This window comes from Micromesistius poutassou (assembly GCF_964030765.1).
Source record: "Micromesistius poutassou genome assembly, chromosome: 11".
NCBI classification, from domain to species: domain Eukaryota; kingdom Metazoa; phylum Chordata; class Actinopteri; order Gadiformes; family Gadidae; genus Micromesistius; species Micromesistius poutassou.
Genome location: NC_140281.1, coordinates 5,782,900 through 5,806,750, shown reverse-complemented (window position 1 = coordinate 5,806,750; position 23,851 = coordinate 5,782,900). Strand labels below are relative to the sequence as shown.

General features: G+C 45.1%; 1 protein-coding gene across 4 annotated transcripts in view; it reads right to left on the bottom strand.

Annotated features, from left to right (window-relative positions):
* arhgap29a (Rho GTPase activating protein 29a) overlaps positions 1 to 23,851 on the bottom strand; it is a 41,839-nt gene that overhangs the window by 2,242 nt on the left and 15,746 nt on the right. For 3 of the 4 annotated variants that reach the window (XM_084475615.1, XM_084475616.1, XM_084475618.1), the window contains 20 exons: positions 23,110 to 23,253; positions 19,883 to 19,979; positions 17,640 to 17,712; positions 17,187 to 17,247; positions 16,497 to 16,664; positions 15,355 to 15,419; positions 15,168 to 15,278; positions 14,338 to 14,418; positions 12,114 to 12,311; positions 11,875 to 12,012; positions 11,408 to 11,574; positions 10,140 to 10,312; positions 9,156 to 9,284; positions 6,755 to 6,853; positions 5,600 to 5,766; positions 3,126 to 3,314; positions 2,873 to 3,010; positions 2,232 to 2,485; positions 1,283 to 1,604; positions 41 to 158 (listed from right to left, as the gene is read on the bottom strand). In XM_084475615.1, coding sequence (XP_084331741.1) covers positions 41 to 158; positions 1,283 to 1,604; positions 2,232 to 2,485; positions 2,873 to 3,010; positions 3,126 to 3,314; positions 5,600 to 5,766; positions 6,755 to 6,853; positions 9,156 to 9,284; positions 10,140 to 10,312; positions 11,408 to 11,574; positions 11,875 to 12,012; positions 12,114 to 12,311; positions 14,338 to 14,418; positions 15,168 to 15,278; positions 15,355 to 15,419; positions 16,497 to 16,664; positions 17,187 to 17,247; positions 17,640 to 17,712; positions 19,883 to 19,979; positions 23,110 to 23,253 — 2,892 coding nt within the window. The remainder of the gene's footprint in view (positions 1 to 40; positions 159 to 1,282; positions 1,605 to 2,231; positions 2,486 to 2,872; positions 3,011 to 3,125; positions 3,315 to 5,599; positions 5,767 to 6,754; positions 6,854 to 9,155; positions 9,285 to 10,139; positions 10,313 to 11,407; positions 11,575 to 11,874; positions 12,013 to 12,113; positions 12,312 to 14,337; positions 14,419 to 15,167; positions 15,279 to 15,354; positions 15,420 to 16,496; positions 16,665 to 17,186; positions 17,248 to 17,639; positions 17,713 to 19,882; positions 19,980 to 23,109; positions 23,254 to 23,851) is intronic. The other variant, XM_084475617.1, reaches the window with a different exon arrangement.

Below are 23,851 nucleotides of genomic sequence, written 5' to 3'. Positions count from 1 at the left end.
ACACACGCACACAAGAGAATCTAGTATTTCCAGCACTGACCAGGTTCAAAGTCTGTCCTGTCTGTCCTGTCAAGCCCTGGCATGGTCTCCTTGACCTCAGCCAATAGATGGGAGGAGGGGATGATAGAGGAATGCCTCTTGTACACCTTGGAGCTCTGCTGTGATGGGGAGACAATGTAGAGAACAACACAATGAGATTTGGGGGGCATTCTCTCTTAAACCATTACCGTGTATTTTGCTGCAGTTTCACCGTCTTATCTCAAGTTGCTGGTGTAAAACCAAGGGGGTAAAATCCCACGTTCGTCACGGTGCGGGATTTCTTGGTTCACTGCAGAAGGCGGGGATACGCACAAGTCTAGACCTCTTTAGAATAATTTGTATACTCCCGAATGTTTTTATTTTTTTATGAATGAAGACACCCGCATGCAAGAATGAGTTCACGAGTGTAGGCTACAAACACGATTAACTATTAGTTTAATAAGTAGTTACTATTAACTACAAGTGTAAAATGCCAGCATCTTCTTTTTTTGCTGACCACTTGTTTTTTATCCCGACAAAAGCATCGTAAGGAGGACAGTACCTCTGCATCTTTCTCGTAGATCGCACCATCTTTCAACGTCTTGTTTAATACCTTATGCAACTGCATCACCTTCTCTCCCATGATGGTCAGCAGCTCGCGGATTTCACCGTCTCTCCAGTAAGAACTACTCATGTTGATATCGCTGCGTTGTAAGTTTCATATTCAACCCACACTGAGTAAATAAAACTCCCTCAAGGGTCTAGCCTCACTTGGTCTAGTTTTTGCTTATTAAGTATTCAATTTGTCATTCAATTTGATAATCTAATTTTACTTCAATTTGAGTGGATTTAAAATATAATTTTAAAAGTGTGATAATTCACGAGTTAACTCACCAATACTATGCGATTAATCGTGATTAAAACTTTTAATCTTTGCCCAGCCCTAGTAATAAAACAACTGTATTGTTCTCTGTGGTTTATTGAATGATTATACCATGTTTTCATGATGAATCCTACTTTATGGAGTACTTTACAGAGCACTAATCTAACTCTGAAATACAACAAATTTCCTTCAAAGCAAGCATACAACTGAAACTGAGATTAATGTTTGGTAGCTAGCATTTCTGATAAACCATTGAAATGTATAATTGTTCATAATATATGTGTATTAATGTTCAGTATTACGTGTATTAATTGTTGATGTATCTTGGACATATGCAGCGCTGGGACATAAGCAACAATGTAAAACTATTCTAAAACAAACCTCCTTGATGTCCCCCAGGGACTTGGAGTGCCTGCTCAGCTGCTGAGGCGTGAGGCGGGGCTGGGCCGGGCCGAGCCCCCCTCCTCCACCTCCTCCTCCTCCTCCACCTCTCCCGCCGTCCGGCAGGGGGCTGAGCGGTGTGTCAAAGATCATCTGGTAGTGGCGGACCAGCAGCTCCACGATGAGGGCCTGGTAGGGGTAGTCCACCAGCGAGGAGAGGGACACCTCGGCGTCCGCCTGCCGGGGCTTGACCAGCGTGGGGCCGAAGATGATACCCAGGTTGCTGGCGGTCATCTTGTTCTCCTCGGCGTGCTCCGACACCCTGGGGGGAGAGGGGTGGGTTAGAATGGAGTCCAGTCATTGTTATGTCTCATACTACAGTTGCTTTGGGGCGGCAGTAGCTCAAGAGGTAGAGCGGATTGACTGGTAAACGGAAGGTTGCTAGTTCCATCCCCAGTTCCTCCTAGCTGAGTGTGGAGGTGTCCCTGCGCAAGACGCCTCACCCTGACTGCTCCTGACGAGCTGGCTGTCACCTTGCATAGTTGACTGCGCCGTCGGTGTGTGAATGTGTGAATGAATGGTTGTTAGTCGCTTTGGATAAAAGTGTCTGCAAAATCCCCTAAATGTGAATTTAATGCTTTGTAACAGCCGATAAAAGACGGTGAAAACCTGGGCCTCAACTGATGACGTTAGATCCAAGTCCAGTAAATTGCATTCAAATCAAAGGCTTTGAATGAAGTGATGAATTTGAAATGTTTAGAAGGGTGGGGCGGTCTTGATACTGGTTCAATCCTCAACTCGTCCTCCAGAATGAGATGTACAACAAGCAATGCCCTTATGCCAGTGTAATGCTGGACATTGTTGTCTGGGAGGACAGTGAATGAATGAATGATAAATAAATCTAAGTGTGTATTTCATGGCACTGCTCCCCCTCCACGAGGAGGCGTACCTGTGCAGGTGCTGGATGATGAACTGCAGGGTCTTGTAGTAGGTGGTGGGGAGCTGCCTCAGGAGGTCCTTGATCTTGAAGAGGACCCGGTTGAGCTCCACGCTGACCTGCGGGGGCGGGGTCAGCGACGGGAGGGTCTCCTGGGGGGGGCTGCGGCGCGAGGCCTCCAGCTCCTCAACGATGACCGCCTGGCTCTCTTTGGCCAGACCGATGAAGTCATTATAGTGGCGGAAGAGGATGAGGGGCTCTGGGAGCTGGGGGGGTGAGGAAGAACACGGACAACATGTTATTACGGGAGCTCAGAGCAGACATTCTCACACCACACGGCGGGTCGTCTCGCTAGCTTTGTTAATGTTATTACTTTAGCTAGATAAAGAAGATGATGTCTGTCTGTCTGTGTGTGTGTGTGTGCGTACGGGGTGGGGGGGAATACATTTGAATAACACATTAAGATACAGGCACAGCTGAACATATTTTGGGGGGTTTCTAGCCTGATACCAGCAGAATTAGTTACACAGTAGTAGTAGTAGTAGTAGTAGTAGTAGTAGTAGTAGTAGTAGTAGTAGTAGTAGTAGTAGTAGTAGTAGTAGCAGCAGCAGCAGTAGTAGCAGTAGCAGTAGTAGTACACAGCAGCAGCCCACCTGTCTCAGGTAGAGCTTCAGCACGTTGCTGATGTCATGGGGGTAAAGGTCGGACAGCTCCACCAGGTCCTTGCCGTTCTCAAACGCCTGGCACAGCTTCTCCACACGGGACTTGGCCCCGTTCACTCGGTAGATCCCCTTCAGCGTAACCATGACGACAAGAACAGTGAGCAGGAGATAGTTCCACAGCGATAAGAAACGGCTTCAACCCTAGTCATTCAAAAGATCCACCAGTAAAACGATCCCCCCCTACCTTCAGGTTGAGCGCTCTGGCCTCGATCTCCGAGGTGCACTTCCTGATGATGAATGGCACTCCGTCCGGGCTGTCCTTGGAGGCCTGTGTGAAGTCGATGCCGAACAGATGCAGTCGTCCCTGGAGCTTCTTGTGGCCACATTGGATGGCCAGCGTCTCCAGACACTTCTTATGGCAGGCCAAGGAGCACTGGGGCAACAGTTTAAAATTAGATTTATTTATAAATGTAATAACAATTAATTAAAAAAACACTTGGTAAGGCATTACATTTTGCCGAGCCTGTCAATTAAACAAGTGGTAAATATGTTATTGTTTCACTCTACCATTAGCTCGAGAGAGAGAGAGAGAGAGAGAGAGAGAGAGAGAGAGAGAGAGAGAGAGAGAGAGAGAGAGAGAGAGAGAGAGAGAGAGAGAGAGAGAGAGAGAGAGAGAGAGAGAGAGAGAGAGAGAATACAATATAGAAATGTTTTGCAAGCACCACAAAAATCTTATTTAGTTCTCATTTGAAGTAGCTTTCTCCCATGAAGACCGCTTTTATTAGTACTGATTTATTTAATTATAAGCTGAGTAAACAGATTGACGATTTACTGTGGGTGCTAGTCTAGAGATTGTTCAGGCTGAGACTGTGGCAGGACTTTGGGGGACAGGCTACAGTCAAATCAGCCACCAGTATAAATCACATTAATCAAATTTAGACTCAACCGCAAGTCCTTTTCTGAAAGTTCCTTTGTCTTACAGTCATAGTCAATGCATCTGATCTCAAACTTTCCAAAGGAATGGAGTGAAACTAGATCTTGATAGGGCAGAGAACACCAGGGCTTTGGGAAACAGGGACAGACCTCAGAAGGAAAACAAAGACCTTTATTTTCCACTGCATGTTGCCCAGAATGCAGTCTGTTGGTGGAGGGGGTCCCCTGGGGGGGCTCAGGGCCAATCTAAACATCGCTGCTCACTTTCTTTAGCTTTTTGGAGGGACGCCGGGTGCTGGTGGATCTTTTTGGTAAAGTTTTGCTGAATCCAAGTGAATAAGTAGAGACATTCCAGAGAGCTAAACACTGCTGCTGTAGGTCAGACTCTCAGGCTACTATTTGTGTGTAGCTTGTTAGAATGGCACAGAAGTCTGTCAGCTATTCGTGAACGCTATGTGCTGTGAAAATATCTCTTCCGGTAGAGTATGCCCTCCCCCGTATGAGACTATTTCGTTTTTAGATGATGCCGGACTGTTGAGTGGTAGGGGGAGCAGTGATGGAGGGGGGGTGGGGGGGGGGGGTATTTGTGAGGGAGCACAGAGCTTGTGCTCTATTGTTGTTGTTGTTGTTTGTGTATTTTTTAAGTCTTGCTATCTGCTCCCTCTCCTCTTTACAACTCTCAAATCGTCCCTACAGCCCCGTTAAACCAAATGAAGACGGCAAGCTGCTGTTCACCCTTTAATCCCTTAAGGGCTCTTTATGGTTCCACGTTGACGCAACGCAAGGGGGTTACGGACCCCTTACGTCCTTGCGGACCCTCCTTGCGTCCACCGCAAGGGCCTGACGTGCGCCTCCCAAAAATTGTAACCTTGCGTCAAGGCAACGCAGCCGCAAGGACTGTGATTGGTCCGCTAACTACATAATTTCCGGCAATACGCTTTGTATGCAAAAAATCAAAGGCAAAACCATGTAACTTTTGCCTTCATAGCCGTACCCTTTTTTTTACTTGCTAGTAATCAGTAAAAAGTGGAGAAGTTTTGTATTCAGTCATCATAGACTTGAATGTAATGACCAGATGGACAACGACGACCAACTAGCAGCCCATCTTCTGTTTTTGTTGCACATTGTTTGAGTCGTATTCAGCTTTCAAGTTGCGAGAATCCATACCATACCATGATCAAAACTTGTAGTGGTAGACCAATTGTAAAGTAATAGCATGCACAGACAAAGACCAACTATTTGTTCTCTCTTTACCACGGACATGCATAGCGACACGTAAACCCGACGCAGAACCATAAACGTTCACGACTACGGGGAAGCGTCTGCGTGGTCCTTGCGTTGCGTGAACATGCGACCATAAAGAGCCTTTTGGTTAACGCTGGATTTATATTGCCATTTGAAAGTTTGGGGTCACTTAGAAATTTCCTTATTTTTTTAAATGAAGATAAAATTAAATGAATCAGTCTAGACATTGTTAATGTGGTAAATTACTATTCCAGCTGGAACGGCAGATTTTTAATGGAATATCTAGGTGTACAGAGGCCCATTTCCAGCAACCATCACTCATGTGTTCTAATGGTACATTGTTGAGCTAATCGTTTTAAAAGGCTTATTGATGATTAGAAAACCCTTGTGCAATTATGTTTGCACAGCTGAAAACTGTTGAATAAAAGTGTGAGTTTTCATGGAAAATATGAAATTGTCTGGGTGACACCAAACTTTTGAACAGTAGTGTAAGCTCCCCGGTGTCCGTCCCCCCAGGTGAACTAGGTCCACGCCACTCACCTCCTCACACTCGGCTCCGTGGAACACCACCAGGCTGTCACACTCACGGCACTTGGACGGGGCGCGCAGCTTCCTGAGCTTGTGTGTCTGGGCCGCCTTGGACATCTGGGTGTTGCGGAAGGGCCCCGGGGAGCTGGCCATCTCCGTCCCCATGTCCATGTTCAGACCTGGAGCGCCGCACGGGGGGGCCACGGGACACAAGAAGGGTGGGAGGGGGAAGAAGAGTTAGCTAGCTGTAAACGCCTCCCCATCGGTCCACTGGGGGCCGTCACGCACACCAGCCTCACCGCAGCATGTGGAACAGGGGCCAGGGGCAGCTTTCATTTACATTTAGGCCATTTAGCAGATGCTTTTATCCAAAGCAAGTACATTCATCAGAATGTCTTAAAGATCCCAGATACAACCTTTGCCCTTTCACTTTTGCACCGGTGGTCCTTTTCAGACTGACAACCAAGGAAAAATGTATGTTATGTTGCCAGTACAATACCTTTCTATTGACCCACCCTCTGTAGCACTATGAACTACATGTCTCTGAGAGCCAAAAACCATTAAAGCAGATATACCTGTTATACCTCCCCCGGGGATTAGAGAACAAAAGACTGATTACTCTAACAGCCTTTGCAGACGTCTACTCATAAGCCACACTTAGAAGTCTGTGGAATCACAGACCGCAATGGCCCAGTATGATTCAATGTTTCAATTCAACTGGAGCTCTTGTTCTTAAGACATTCAGTGGCACAACGCTCCTGCTGTCGTTATCTACCCTGACGCATCAGACAATACACTTAAATAAGGCAGGGCTGCTTTTGGCAGCGATAAATATCAAGGACAGTCAGACGCCATTTCATAGAAAGCTTAAACGGTGTAAGACTAGATCCTGCAATGTAAACAATGTTGCTTCCTCCATTGGTGCCTACACTGCAGAGGAGCACAATATCAACCCAGCATATTTCCAGATTTCAACCTGCATTTATCCTTAAGGTTAGGATTTCCACCTCCAGTCTAGAAATAGTCATCAAACAAGGCAAATAACATGGGTCTAAACCAATGTAGTGAGCCTGTCTGCAGCACCTACCGCTCTCAGAGGGGGACAGGGGCCCCTTCTCGTCCAGGTATATAACATGGGTCTAAACCAATGTTGTCAGCAGCACCTACCGCTCTCATAGGGGGACAGGGGCTCCCTCTCGTCCAGGTCGTCTGCGGAGGACATGGTGCCCGTGGAGGGGGTCCGTGGGAGCCTCCTCTTGAAGTCCCCTGAACAGGACCAGATGCACCAGTTAATCCTCATGTCCAGGCTTCACAGCAGCAGTGTGTAAAGGCCAAGTGTCGCTTGTTGCTATGCTGTCCTTGCATCCGCCTGTCACTCTCACACTGACAGGACCCCACTTTATGGGATTGGCTTTAGGTGCTGTAGAGGTGTGGTCAACTTCAAGTTGGTAATATGGAGGGGGGTGGGGGTAATCAACATCTCTTTTCATTGATTGATCACTCATCTTTCCAATGCCAATAATGCAATGAGGATCTGATGAGGATAGTGTGGAGACATAAAGAGACCAATCAGGGATGACCTGCAAGGTCATGGAGGTCAAGTTCAGTTTGTTCGGGTCTGAAATGGAATGGTTGGGGGGGGGGGGGGGGGCTTACTTGGCCTTCATATCCACCATTTTGAAACATCTATACATACTCAACAGTGAAACAACATAAGCCACCAACACAGAAAACAACTCGAAAAAGGTTTTTTTTATCCATTTCAGAATTGATCCATTTCACCCCCACTTTGATTTTATCGGAGTATGTTTATTTCATAGTGATGTACTTCAAACGTCCTCTTCAAAGAGACGGTTTGGTGGGTAGCCCCGGCCCTATAACCCTTACAGAGTGATGGAGAAAAAGGAAACTCAAAGATAGGAGTGAGAAAGAGACCATAACAAAAGGCCTCAAAAGAGGGGAACCCCCTTTTCAGAATGGCAGGGATTGCAATTGGTGCAGAGCAGACAGCTGTAGCATGGCAATAAAACATGTACAATAAGGTGACAACTACCATTAGCTGCAAGGAATGCAGCCTTAGTGCAGGGGCATTAGCATAACAGAGGAGGGCAGGAATGAGAGACATTTAGATTCATGAAGATTAGCAAATGATCCATTGTGATTCAACAGTGATCACATGGAGCTCATGTGATTGCAGAAGACACATGCAGCAATAATCACCTTATACTTAGTATAAAGCATGTCTGCATGCCTGTTATAGTATCAGTTTTTCTAAACAAAAGGCGAGGTCACATCAAAAACAACCACAGAAATGCTTTTGATTATATTTTGAGATCTAAGTCGTAACATATGTGAGTTGCTCTATGAAAGTATCCATGCTGGTCCTCGCTAGACATCCTCTTGGGTTCATCTCAGGTTAGATATGTCGGGGGGGGGGGGGGGGTGGTGGTGGGAGTCTTGAAAATTTAATGTTTCTGTACGGCGCCTTTTAAAATCCTTGTCATGATAATCATGTCTTAGGGTAGGGTTAGGGTAGGGTAGAGTAGTAGAGTAAGACAGGAAGGTATGGGAGATAGAGGTGTAGAGATGCAGCAAAGGACCGCGGGCAGGAATCAAACCCTTACCCACTGCGGTAAGGACTTGGCCTTAATGGTACGCGCTCTACCCAGTGAACAACATCGATGTACACAGACACTCCCAACATTTTTGTGACCACTTTCGACTGCCAAGTTTGGAAGTGTGTGCTGCCGTATCTCACACGCATCTGTTGGAACACGATGGCTAGGATAAAATTGCATTGGGACACTTTGGTACCGTAGCAACTGGGATACACACACACACACACACACACACAACACCACCCTCCACACATTGCCACTAGAAAGCGTTAGTTAATGTGCATGCGTGTATGCGTGTCTTCACCAGGGTGGCGTTGTTTTTATAACACAGCTAGATCTATCAAATCACAAACACAACCCTCAACAAAGTGTTTTGCTAGAAGATAGGGTCACAGGTTTCCAGAAAACACCCGTGCTGTTTTACTGGGTGAGCACCCATCAAGCTTTTAGCATATAGTAAGTCTGTAAAGTCTGCTGCACTTCTTGTATCTCTTCCCAACACACACTTTCACAGTAAAGCCATAAAAACAAACAGCCGCCCAGCATGAAGGAGAGATAAGATGAAGGGAGAGATAACCACACAAAGACCCTCAGACCTGGCATCCTGTATCTAGATATCAGCTCCAACACAAGTCTCCTTTTTCTCTAGCACAGAATGCAAACTAACACTGAAAACCAATTATGCAGTTTGGAAGATGTGGTCTACGGTTTTGAGTCGTCTCACTTTTCCACGGTGGTATCGGTTGCTTGAATGACCACATTATGGGACAAATGCTTTGTGAAAGTCAAATCTGAATCTGAATTATTTTCATTTTATGGGGACTCTGTGCATCCATGCTGCCATGAACCCAAAGCATCATCTGAGGTACTCTGACATAGGGAAGATGGATAGGAACATGTTTGATACTTAGTGATTTATAATGAAGTAGGGTCAGTATTTGGGTCCTTACCGGGGCTGGCGGTGGGAGAGTCCATGGAGCGGGATTCGCTGCTCCCTCCAGCGCTCTCTGAGTCACTGCACATCCCTCCGCCCTGACTGGCCGAGGCCCAGGGTCTGAACGGGCCCTGGATCCTCAGAGCTGTCCAAACAAAACCACACACACATGATTAGTCCACACAGGCATTTTCCTTTGTGGATTAATCATTCCATTAAGTATTGCTTGTATTAATCATTTGCTTGTAACAAGTTGTCACAAATAAACACAAAGAAACTTCTGAGTTCCCACAACCCCAGAAAAAAATCTTACATCAGTATTATGATTTAATAACAATCTGAGAGATGATTGCCCAAATATCTGTATGTCTGAAGATATAAGGAAGCAAACGTATTATTTAATTCAGTATTATTTATTTATGCAAAAGGAAAAACTAGAGGTTGCAAGCCAGAGTTGTTCAGCGATGTTTGCCATGTGGCAAACAATGTCAAGATTTTGGATTAGGCTAGATCTCTCTCTCTCTCTCTCTCTATCAAACATCACCATTGTAACGTTTGATTAGCCTAAATGCTCTGTTGAAATCCACTTTTCCAAGAGTCTCGGCTAATGATGATTAACACCCTCTTGTTTCTTCCAATTAATATTCAGGCAGCTTCCTTCCCTTCACCACAGATGGTTACCATTTATCTAAACTCTTAACCATATGTCATGCTTTACAAATACTGATCAATGAAGACCTAAGGGTTCAATGCAAACGGCTCGCGCCAACGACACGCTATTACCCAACAAAAGAGCTTATCACATTCCGGGGTGTTTGCCCTCACATTTACACCAATTAAGGTAACACATATTTAGTATTTTGTTTTTGTAATTTTATTTGTAATGATTTACAAATAAAAAACAGACTGCTGATAAAGTGAGCTTCTGAGCAAAGTATCCTGGTTCATCCATTGTGAGGAGGTCTCATCCTCAGGTCAGTCAGGCCTGAGGGGGGCCCACCTTGGATGTCTGTGCTGCTGTTGGAGCGGCGCTCCGAGATCTTGTCCGGCCGGGCGTGGACGGGGCTGTCCACCTCGTCAGCGCTGAGGCAGTCGGCGGGCCCGGACCCCGCAGGGGAGAGGTTGCAGTGAGACGAATGGCTTCCGGTCAACGGTCGCTTGGAGAACACAGATCTGAGGAGGACATCCGACCATGTAAGGCCATGAGAAGGGACTCGCTGCGAAATCATGAGAAGGGACTCGCTGCGAAATCATGAGCAGCGATTATGATGGATTATGATGATAATAATAATAATAATAATAATAAGGAATCTATTTTAATAAAATAAAGTAATAATGATATTACCATACACCCCAAAGTATGATCAAAGTAGAAAATATTAGTTGAGTGTCAAAAGGTGCTTGTAAAGGTGTTTCATAAACCTTTCAATGCTTTGTAACATGGAGGCAAGATGAGAGTCCTTCTCACAATATATCTGGGTCAGTGGTCTATAATTAACCATTCACAGACCAGTGTGTGTTCATTTCCTGACTCTCATGCTCCATTCTTTTGATTAGAAGCGATTAGGGTCGGCCGAGAGGTAAACTTTCTGAGAACAAAGCTTTCTCTTATGGCCATCTGCTTGTTGAGTGCGTGTGTGTGCACATGCGTTTGTGTGCATGTGCATGTGTGTGTGATGCCTTGGTGACTGCAAACAAAACTGAACAATAAAAATGACAAAGGAAACAAAGGATTCACACATCACTGGGTCACAAAATTAGATGCCATTTTACAATTGCAAAAATAAACTATAAACAAAAATAAACAACTTCTGAATGACTAGTTAATTAGCAAGCTATTTAACTTGAGAATATATTAAGACAACTTATGAAGGCCCCCCGTGTGGCAGGGGGCCTTCTACCTTACTCTGCCAGCCCAGGCCAGTGTGTGTGTGAGGGCCTGCGTGTGTCTGTGTGCGTGTGAGTGCATGTGTGTGGTTGTGTGTGTGTGAGTGTGTGTGTGCCTGCGTGTTGTTTTGTGAGTGTGTGCTTGTGTCAGTGCCTGTGTGTGTGTGTGTGTGTGTGTGTGTGTGTGTGTGTGTGTGTGTGTGTGTGTGTGTGTGTGTGTGTGTGTGTGTGTGTGTGTGTGTGTGTGTGTGGTTGTGTGTGCGTGTGCGTGTGCGTGTGTGTGTGTGTGCCTGCATGTTGTTTTGTGAGTGTGTGCTTGTGCGGTGTATTGTGCATGTGCCTGCGTGTGCGTGTGTGTGTGTGCCTGCGTGTGTAGCTCACCCTGCCTTGGGCTCGGAGGAGGCGTCGGGGCCGGTGGGCAGGCTGCTGACGTACTGGACGTAGCGCTGGCCCGGCTCGTATAGCTTGGCCCGCTCACACAGGCTCTGGTGGTTGACTGGCAGCGACACCACCTGGGCTTGCTGAAGTTGGAACCAGTTCACCGTCACCTGGGACAACCAGAGACACACAAACTGGTTGGCAAACTGAATATGATGAACTTGTTTCTCTCAATTAATTGATTGACAGCCTTGGCAACTGAGCCCCAGCGTTGCTCAATATTTGCTGGCATTACACAGGAAAGGACGACTGCATCTGCTCTAATGGATGCTCTGAAGGGGCATTGAAATACAGTTGTTCTGCTGGGCGGAACAACAAAATAGATTCTGTTTAGTGGTGAGAGTCGTCCAGGGGTCAGAGTGTTGCCCCTGGGGCTGAGGAGGTCCTCTGAGAACAGGGACTGGACTCACGGCCTTGAGGGTGAGGTCACACTGGAAGACCATCTCCCGCAGCTGGCTGAGGATCAGGCTCTTGGTGGCGGCCATGTCGGCCCTCTTCACACCCACGTCCAGCTGACATGCCCTGCAGTGTTCCCGGGCCTCCTCCGCCTGACACACACAGGGGAAATAACTCAATAATACAAATAGAAAATATGGACAAATATCTACATATACGTGACGTTGTTAGGTGATTTTCTGTCTCTGGCTACCCTCTGCAGGGCCTCCTCCTCCAGCCTCCTCTTCTTGTCCAGCTTGGCCCCCACGGCGCCCCCTCCTCCGCCCTGCTGCAGGGGCAGCTGCTGCAGCTCCTCCTCCGCGCGGCCCGTGGAGGCGCGGGTCTTCTCGTGCTCCTCCTGCCGCTGGCCCCTGAGGAGACGCGCCTTCTTCAGGGCGCTGTCCGCATCGTGCTGCACACACACACACACACACACACACACACACACACACACACACACACACACACACACACACACACACACACACACACACACACACACACACACACACACACACACACATTAATACTCCTTAATGCTCCTTACTTCATTTTTGCGATATTATTTTGTTTCTCTGGACAGAGCAGAACAAAGAAAGCATTTCACTGCTACTTATGCATGTATGACTTTGCACAAATACAAGCTGTATACATTGATGTGTATACCTGTATATACATTATTAGTATATGAACCTAGTATATGAACCTCACGTGAACCTCCTGAGATAGCTCAATTTCATTGGTTTGCTATCTTCATCGCGCGTGACGGTTGTCTCGCTAATAAAAACGAATAAACTGATAATAAAAACAAATAAATCCCAGCAAAAAGTGTTACATTGTTTATTTTGGAGTGTTCATGTGTAGTATATTTAAGCAAGGGGCGCTGTCCGTCCCGACACGCAGCAGATTTTTTTAACGAATACAAAAAAGTAGTCCCTCCCGGCTGCCGGCAAAGTGTACGGCGGTTGCTATGCAACACACTGTAGCGTCCTTCAGAGAGAAGGCTAGGCTAAAGACGGTAGCTCGGTTCACCGGCAATTTAGCCTACTATCGAGTTCACTCACCGTGTGCCTATTGCTTTACAACATTTCCACCCTCTCCAGCAATCAACATATTTTTAGGCTTCAGTGAACTATGCTATTGCTTTTATATATAAATGAACAACAGTTCAAGTTAAGTGCGGAGTGATACTGAACTCTGTAAACTGAACGGGCGTCATAGCTGTGTGTATACGCTCATTATACAACAGTTAGGAACCAATCAGATCGCTTGATTTAAGCCACCCGTTTTATAATTAAGCAATAGATCACAACAGGCTGTGGTATCAACAGGCTGTGGGGTCGCCGCCCCTCCGCTGTGCGTCGGGACGGACAACGCCCCTTAACTGTGGTATAATGACCGTATACCACAGCCCGCGCCTAACTTGATGACCATCAAGTTAGGCGCGGAGTGATACTGAACTCTGTAAACTGAACGGGCGTCATAGCTGTGTGTATACGGTCAATATACAACAGTTGGGAACCAATCAGATCGCTTGATTTAAGCCACCCGTTTTATAAACTAAAACAATTATTTGCCAAAGGCGAAGTGAATAGTGGGGAATTCCCCACTATTCACGGAGCCTGAGCCTGAATAATTAAATATACATACATAGAATGTTTATGCATTTTACTGTATGCTGCCTCATGCAAAGTATATGGTTTTTTATACCCATCTATCCCTCCGTAAAGAGAAATAGGAAAACATCCCTTTAATAAAGCATTATGTGGTATTAAGTATAAACTATCTATCCCTTAAACAGAGAATAAGCTGACTTAATGTAGCCTTATGTGACAACAATCGATACAAAAGCAGGCACCCCTCCTGCTATGATATCAGTTCAAATGAATTCAGTAGAACGTTCATTGTGACCGGGGACAGTCCATTGGGGTTTGTTGTGTCAACAGAACCTGGCATACTGAAGACCCTGATCCACCATGAACCATTCATACCACAATGTCTCAGTCGCAAATGTGAAGCCTGGAGTTTGGCATTGCTTGAATCTGTCACAGTCAGATTACAGCCAAGCACACAAGCTCATCTACAAATGAATGAGCAGAAAACATAAAGGCGGCAAAGAATTTTGGGACGGCCAAGTCAAATTAGAACGCTAAGGCCTGGAGAACGCTCTACATGAAACACAAAAACAAAAGTCCCTCCAATCCAACTCAAGCCCAAGACTCATTTAGAAATATATAACATATATAATAAGTACTGAGTGTTATTACATGGCTTAGTTACATTGGCTTAGTTTCTTTAAATCACATTTATATTTAGGGCATTTAGCAGACGCTTTTATCCAAAGCGGCTTACAATAAGTACATTTGTCAGAAGAAGGTGAAACAATATATCAATATATCAATATAGATTGATCTTTCCAAATGTAATGTTGAACCTACCATTCTCTTCTGCTCCCTCTGCCACTGCTCCTTCACCTCCTTCCGCAGTTTGTCTAGCTCAGACTTTCGGGTCTGCAGAGGCTACAATGGACACACACACACAAACACGGTTAAGCGCTTTGCACAGTCGCGCATTGCCCGCCCGTACGCAATTTCCCGTACGTGAGTTCACGCCCACTATCTTGCTGCAAGCATATATAGTTGTGGATCTGAGACACGCCAGTAGGTGCAGTCTTCTCCTGAACAGAGGTCCAGTGGTTATAGATTCTATAGCCAGTATGATCAACTGCCACATACCTGGGCATTCTCACCTGTGCTTAAATAATAGTTGTTGGGCCAGTAGTTATAGATTCTATAGCCAGTATGATCACCAGACACATACCACCTGTGCTTAGACAACGTTTTTTAATCAGCCTACTACAAGTAAATTGAATATAACAAAAGCAAGTACATTCCAAAATGTTTTGATTTTGTGCATAGACATAGACGCACAGTTCAAAAACACAATGTCCAAAATGCAATGTCCAATCAACCATCTTGCTCTCTGTGGTTTTTCCGGTCTGTCTGTCCGCTCGTACGCCAAGTGACAAAAATCGTGCGGATCCGAGCCATCAGACGCCCCTTAAAAAGGGCGGTGCGACAGCCCATGCGCGGGGCACGTGACCGTCGCGTGACCACAGTTTTGCCTGATGCGCGGCTCGCGCGTTTTCTCATGCGCGACAGTAAATCAGGCTTTAGTGTTTGAATGGACAGTAGTGGAGTTTCAACAGCATGATGTTCAAGACAGAAGAGGTGACGTGAGCTGTGTGTGACGTGCAGGAAGGACCCACCAGGATGAACTTGTTGCTTTGGAGTACGGCCGCAGTGTGAAGCAGGAGCTGGCTGTACTCAATGTCGTTTCTGAACGCTGACATGTAGATCTCGCGGAAGGCCATGAACTCCTTGAAAATAAGAAATGAAAGTCAGACCACTGTTGATTGATAAGACGATGAACTGAATTCACTGAACAAAAATCACCTGTTGACTCGCAAGGCTCTTTGCAGATTCGGCCATTTTGGCGTAACTTTTTGCACACTCAATATCTGTGAACAGAGAATAAAATGTGAGGTTGAAGTGAATGTGTACAGAGTCCAGCCCTGTAAAGACTCAATCAAAGCTGGGTTTGATTGAAGCTGGGTCACATTGAGGACAGCTATATTCTCCAACTGTCAGACAGTAGACACGAGTAGATTATGGGCCTGTGCAGACTTGTTGAGTGACTCAGACCATGAATTAAGCAATGCAGCAAATGGAGTCAGCATCGTGCAACAGCCAGACAACATGTTAGACAGCAGGTGATCTTATCTAACCCCTGGAAGCACAAGCTGGGCTCAGACCTGCTCTACTTTCGAGTGCAACCTTCAGCAGAATAATAAATAATATTAAATATAATAATAAATAAATAAGAAACTTTAAGTGCCAAAAAACAACAACGGATAGACCAAAGAATTACACCTGCAAATACGTTTGCATGGGAGTCACATAGTATGTTATTGACATAATCAAATATGACCAAAAGGTCATATATTATTATAATTATTATTATTATTATTATTATATTACTCATAAGATGAGACTTTTTCACCATCTTAGTTCCTAGCTGACTTTTTATGCAATACACTTTAGAAGAGATACCATCCAAACCAGCAAAAGGGCACATTTTTATCTTTATCTGACTGTATTAAAATGAGGTGTGTCTTTTCTCATGTCATAAAACCTAGCTCGATACCTTGCATTGTTCCAGAGTATTACTGCAAATCAAAAGCAAAAGGACAAAGGCTGGATGACGGGAATGACACCGTAAACTACATTTGATCGCTCTGTGTGTTACATTCCTTATTGATTAATCTGCTTGATTTAACAACATACTTATCTTACTTAACCTTGTTCTGCTTGCATACTCAAGCATCATATGCGGCGATACACGTGGGCTCCAAATAAATCATCCCTCAAAGGAGGAGGAGGCCTCTTTCCAGGCTTCTTCCCGTGGATTTGGGGAATGTTTGTTCGGGTACGGGGTCGGAAAATGTGTCAATCAACCACCCCAACGCCGACGATGGCCCAACCGGACTAAACCAAACCTGACCGGGTACCAGCTGGGACGGGACCAGTGGACTCACCCATGCCGAGCCGTCTCTCCACCCAGACCAGCAGCTCCTTGGTGTACTTGGACCAGGCCTTGGCGTAGAGCAGCGCCGACTCCACACCCGAGTCGCTCCGCTGCAGCGCGGCATCCACCTCCCCGGGCTGCGCCGCGGACAACGAGGAGGGCGCCGGGGGTGAGGTTCCTGTGAGGGCCGGCGAGGAGACCCCCAGGGGGTCCGTCAGGAGGGAGATGAGCCAGGCACCGGCACTAACAGACACCCACCACCCATATACTAGCCGCCCCTTGGAGGGCATCCTAGTTTGACGTGTGCCGGTGTTTGTTGTGCATGCGTGTTTGTGTCTATCTTGGGAGCGACCCTTGGTAGACACACGTAACACACCTTTTGACCTTGGTGACGACAATAAGTGTGTGATGTGTGCTAATGCTAGTTTTGCTAAGCAGCCCTGATAGGGGATGGAGCGACTGAATTAAAGTGAATGGGAGTGGACAGTTGCCAACGACATCAGCCTCCATAACACACACCTCCTCTTTTCCACTTCTGATTTTCACTTCTTGCTCTTAAGTTAATATTTCATGTGGTTTCAGTCATTCAGAGCAGACAGTAGCATAGCAGAGTAACCAGGAAGAAGCAGGAAGGGGTAATCCACCAGAATGTGTTGCTATGTTTCAGTAGTAATTAGTGTTTAAGAAGGCCTGATCTTACCCGTTGGATCATCTTTCTCCGGACCGGATCCTCCAGATTCCACAGAGAGGTTCTCAAAAGACTAGAGAACAGGCATCAAACAGTTAACCCTCTATGGCAACCGAGGGTGGACAATCCGATAAACACTATACTAACTTTCTCTTTTGCCCTCTTACAATTGGTCATGAAACCTAACCACGATGGGAAACAACAACAATGCAAATGGTGTCATCACCTCCACAGTAAGAAGCATGACCTATGAACTCTGTGCTGAGCCCAATGCTGGCTCACATCATATTGTCCATTTTCTTATTTGTAGAGGGAAGAGAGTAAAACCTCTGGTATCACACTTAAAGTCCACAGTACATCACTGTAAACACCGTCACAATACACTTACACAATACACTTTATGTTGGAGTTGTAGACGAGCTATATCATGGGCAAACTAACTGTGTGTCAGGCAGCATATCTCACCCGGCTCCTCTTAGTCAGGGCGAGCCCCAACGCCGCGCCACTCTCTACATCACCCATAAGGAAGTCAGACACCCTGGAGACACAAGACAGGAGCCAGGAGGAGGGGAGGAGGAGGGGAGGAAGGTTCTCAGTGAGGTGGAAACTTATCAGAGGCACTTAATGACCGATATGTGTAGGTAACAAGTAACAAGCAACATCAGCAAAAGCGCACTCGCATGCAGTGGGAACTGGGCCACACTACAAGTCGGTCATACAGGCCAGGAATTGGTGCTTTATATATATTGGATGAAACTTGGCAACATATTTAGTGTAGGAGGAAAGCAAGGTGCAAGCGTGATCAGGTCCTGGTGGTTTCGGTGGTGTGGACAAGTCAAGACTGGTGGGGGGTGTATTGTGATCGGTTGGATCACTAGCCGCGTTTACATGGACACTTCTGATCTGCTTAGAAGTAAAGAACAGCTCAATCTGAATAAAAAATGATCATATATACGCCTCAATCGGAATACAATTCTTACAAATAAATTGTAAAAAGACACACCGTGTGAAGTTATTTTTTAGTTTTGGCAAGTAGCCGTGTAATAATGTAGGCTATAGAACGTTGCCGGTTATTATCTAAAATAAGCCCCTTAAAGGAGAAGCAAGACACCTCCGCTTCGCGTTGGGGTCCGGTTCGCCCTGTCGGGGCCTACCGTAATTCCCCGCATTTAGGCCGCATCGTGGATAAACCGCAAGCCTTTCATTTATGTATTAAAAAAAACAGAATTGCCGCACCCATATATAGGCCACACAAGTTTCAAATGCGCTAATTATGTAATGAACAGCCATATAAAACCCTTCAGCCAAGTGATCACTGCAAATCGATGTTAAACTTGAACTTGCTTTCCCCCCCTTTAAGACCAACTATGCCTACTGCTTGGCACACGTTATTTTTGTGCAGGAGAACGGCGAGAGCACATCAAACGCACATAGCAGCTATGGACCTGTCTTTCTTTAGGCCTACTGTCTCCGAGTGCGTGTCGCTGTTAAACACCTGACGAGGTGTTCACCAATGAGCTAGTTTACCATGATAAGAAAAAATGAATAAAGACAGCGAGGATGCAGGGAGTTCAGCAAGGCTACAGCTGAAGATCAAGGGAAATCGGTGCTGATTTATTTTAAACGTCAGCATTTGAGGAATTTACGTGTTCCACGATGGACAAATTTAACTTACAACTGTGTGTTTATGCTGAGACTGTTTTGCTTTTTGCTACCTGTCTTTGCGCACCGTCAAGGGAAAGAGGCGGTGATTGAAAAAAGTATTTAGACCACTTATTCACTTGTTCACTCGTTGCTTATAATAGTTTATTCGTTTCCCAGTATTATTTCATTAATTTAGATTAATTGTAGATTAATTGTAAAAAAATTACAATATTTTTTTTAAGTTGCGAGTTTTTGAAATTATTGGAAGCGAGTCGAGCTGACCTTGCCTGCTGTACCGTATATGTAGGCCTACTGTATATTGGTGAAACACAACACTGCCAATGTGGCAGTTCCATACGCAACGGGGATTTATAAAGGTTACTGTACAGTGGCGGAGACTAGCTTCAAGAGCTGAATCATCACTACGGTAGAGCTAAGAAGGTTCTACGAGCGCTTCAGACCAACCTTACCAACGAAGACGTAGGCCTAAAGAGATTTGTAGCAAAGAAGGTTTCGGGAAAGACTTTTTTAAATAACCTAATTAACTGAAAAAGGCGCACCCATGCATAAGCCACATAGTTTACGGAATTTGGGAAAATTTGTGTAGGCCTATAAACCGCGGCTTATATATAGTGTGGAAATTACAGTATTTTCCCGATAATGACCGGCATTCTATACATCATCCCTTACATAACAGCACTCTCTCCCAACAGTCTTGGCTGCGCACTCTCTTCCAAATACGTAGGCCTGTTTGCGGCGGAGGAGGGGGGGTAGATATAAGACCAGACGAGAAACTGACGTCGCTGTGTTGTCCTCCTTCTTCTTAATTGAAGGTGCAGGCAAAGAAAAGCTCTCTCCTGCTGGGCTTTCATTAAAATCAAATACATAAAAATGCCAAATAGTGATAACACGTCCATTAAGTCGCCGGCGGTCCAGATGTGTCAGGTGTGCGCGAGAGACAGAACGTTCGCTTACGACTTTTGTAAAAGCCATATATACAGTACGTTCGGATCGCATGATAGGAATAGATCTATTCCGATTAGAAATCTACTGTCTGTACTCACACATTGCCAAAAGTGAATGCCAATGTGTCGATAGCGGTGTAGATCTCGCCAAACAGCTTCCTCTTGTTGTCGTTATTCACCTCCTTGAAGTTCACACCTAGAGAGAGAGAGAGAGAGAGAGAGAGAGAGAGAGAGAGAGAGAGAGAGAGAGAGAGAGAGAGAGAGAGAGAGAGAGAGAACTGACATATTAACCACAGGAGAAGAAAGAAATCTCCCAAAGACATTCTGTACTGACTTTGACCTTGTACTGACTGGTGAGTTTGGTGAGAGCATTTTGGACGGCCAAACTGTTGTCATAACATTAAAGGAATGATTCAACATCCTCTGATACAGAGTATCAGGGCTTGTTTTTTTTACTTCTGTGGATGTTTCAAAACATCGTTGTCTCCTCATAAGGAAAAATCTTATCACAATTAATTACTAAACATTGACCAACAAATCCTTACTACCTCCACAGTAACTAACTAACTGCGATGTGACCTCACAACGTCCTAATTATCCATAGCAATCATGTAGAAACAGGAGACACTTGGTTACAAAGTGCTGTGTACCATGTTACACTTAATCAATGGGATTCTCTGAGTGTTGAGGCACCTTTACATATGGTATATACATCTTAAAACAAATCTTGAAATCATAATAAATGGCCATAAATAGGAAAACTGCATCAGTTTCCCCCGAGTTTAAACACAGTGTTGAATGAGATGGTAAACAGCCAACCAAAACAACAACGTAAATATGATGAAATCAGCCATCAAAATAAACTTCCTGCCATGGCCAGGGAAGAGGGAAAATAAACTTGCTAAGTAGCCAGGAAAGCAAGTGCCAAGAAATAACGCCAAGTGACGTCAGTGTCAGTTCCTGGGCTTCCGTAATCCCATTATTCTTCAGAAATAATTTTTCTGAGCTTTGTCACACAAAAAACAACTGAATACGCCTTAATGTAAAGAGAGGCTGTCCTCTGTGCTGCTTGAGATATACATCAGTTTGGTGAAACAAAATCAAACACAAAGGTTTTGGTGTAATGAATGGTTGGATCTGTTGTCGAAAAACAGAAGTATTCCAGTACAGGAAGTACATTGTGAGCAGTTCAGTATTGGCCAAAATACACTAGGAGTGAGGACGTGTGTATCTTTAACTTTAAATATTTTTCAAATGGTAAGACGGTAACATGTACACACACATAATATACAACTTACCCAAAACCAATACCGTATCCCGTGGCCTTGTGAAAAGGGAACTTCAGAGTAAAATACAATAATAGTGACTGACCTAACAAACTAAAAACGAAAAAGTCCAATGTAGTGTTGAGCACACCAAAATGGAAACCTATGATAAAAAAAACGCAATCAAAATTTCAGGCTTGAAGTACATAACTAAAATAAAACTAAACTAAAAACAACGAAAAAAGGCCCAGGTAGATTGGTGGCAAAAAGGCGGTCCAACATCAGATATTCAGAACATCCTAGATTGACCAGCGCTGCTTAAAAAACCAAGAACTAATGAGTCCAGATCTGTTGGTCTTGTGACCCCCTCCCCCCAGCACTACAACTACCATCTCCCCCCCCAACAGGACATCCTGAGCCTGGAACACAATGCCAGCACTCGCACGGGCCTCCACCAGCAGGTCCCCGACGTGGAAGTTACATCACCGGGGAAAAATGGCATTGTGTTGTGTGTGTGTTCGACGAGCAGGTTGGAGGTGGAGGGGGATGGATGGGGGGAGAGGGAGAGGGGTGGGGTTGACAAGTGATTCCCCTCAAACTTACACACACGCACATCTTATGTACACTGCAACGCATCACAGACTGGAGGAGCTTAAATTAGAGGGGAAAATGTAACGTCAAAATTGAAAGTCTTCACAGTGTAGAGTAGAACAAATAGAATTAGCAAGCAGACTTGGTTAGCCAAACCTCATGGGTTAACTCTGAGGCCGGGGCCACCGACCTGCCAGCACTGCTGCTTGCCCTCGCTTGGCAAGGCTTTGAAAAAGTCTCTAGGATTCGATACTAGAAGGTAACATGAATAGAAAAATTACTATAATGTCTGATGTGCCTGTACATTCAATGCCGTTACCCATTGTTATTTGAATTCATCTACTGCGGATTAATCATATTTGAATATTGTTTGAGCAAATCCAGCATTCACAGAATAGTTTCAGTTGGATGTGCCATTATTTGCACTTTTGCATTCTCTAGTCAACACCCTGAAATTGTCCACTTCCAGAAAGTGTACTTAAAAGGAGACACCATTGGATAACCATTGGACGCCTACTCCTGTTTGTATACACAATCTACCTCCTTGGTGTGCGACTGGAAACACAATACAAACTAATTTCCCATGTACTTACGCTAACCTCTTGCACAAGGAGGGGTTATATTCCGGTCATATTTAAACACTGTAGTAACAGTGAGAGAGAGAGTACAGTACAATGTACACATGCCATTGTACAAGGTGCTTAAAATGATGAATGACAATAACACATTTCTTGCATTATGTACACTTAGAATAAATTAATTTGAAGTTGCTCCGAAGAGTGAAATACTGTATTTATGTCAGAAGAATAGAACATTACCCATCTTTATGATGAACAAAAGGAGAGAGAGTGCAGTGCAAAATTGCACTGGACTGAAAAAACCCAAAATGACCAAAGTCTATGAAACGTAGAGTAGCAGACGCCTAGTATACCGTTTCACTGGAGCGTCAGCTAAGGCATCCCTTACGATTTAGAACATATTTTAATATTGTGACAATTGGACATTCATCACTCCTACACTAACATGAGCTCAACAATGAACTTTAGGTCGAGCTGTCCAATGATACGTCACCAATTCAGAAGATGACAGCTAATCAACATGCAAATAAATCAACATGCAAAGACTGGAGGAGGCCCCCTAGTGGCCACTGGTGGCTGACTGGCTGTATTACACCCCAATAGATAAGTTGGCTCAGCTCTCCAGCACATTTCAATAACATTGAAGATCTACGGGCAGTACCTATGTATAGCCAACATCTTGGGTTGTGGATCATTCAATGACGTGAAAAAGACTAAAAAGGTCCTTATTATGCAGATATAAACAAGGTAGTTAAGAGTTGACATACATGGCAGATCTTAAGTTCATTGAAATACTGACAGATGGACAGAACATTGCTCCCCATTGACTGGCATCAGTCAGTCAGTCTCTCTGAACGTCTAGAGGCGAGTGTCTGAGAGTGGAGCTGCTCACCTTTGACCCTGGAAATGACGATGCCAGCCGCACTGAGGATGTCCACGGAGTTGAGGCTCTGGTGTTTGCCGATGACGGTCTTCAGGACGCAGAGCAGCTGGCCCAGGCGCTCGTGGACCACCTGGTGGAGGCAGTCCTGGTGCTCTGGAGGGAGGACACATGGTGTTACAGAGGACCACACCACCACGCTCTGATACAGAGAGCTCTGGGCTCAATAAGAGATATCCCAACAGGTCCCCTTGGATCCTGATATTAGACTAGTACCACAAGAACAATACTACAATCCTGTTGTCAGCCTCACTCCCTATTCTCCTTAGATAAATGCAGGACTACATTTAAAAGTCGTACTACTAGCTCCTAGCCCAAATCATAAATAACAAATACATCCATTAGCCATTGTGCCATTCAGTTGAAAACATCCTAAGACAAACACATTTCTGTGATTGCAAAAAGGAAAAGCAACAACAACACTGATGGGGTAAGTTGGGGCTTTAACAGTAGTGGTTAGTACTCCTAATACCAAGCGATCATATCACATATCCTCCCATCATAATAAGCCGTAGCATTACAGAAGCAAAGACAGCCACTGAATGCCTTAAAAAGGGCTTTAAATAAGGGGTTTCCATGGCGCCATGTTTGACCACATCATACTTGGGCCAACCAACAGTGCTGTAGTCCTCCAGTCGGGCCTCTAGATCAGCAGATGACGAAGCTTTCAACATACTTACTCACAGCCCTCAAA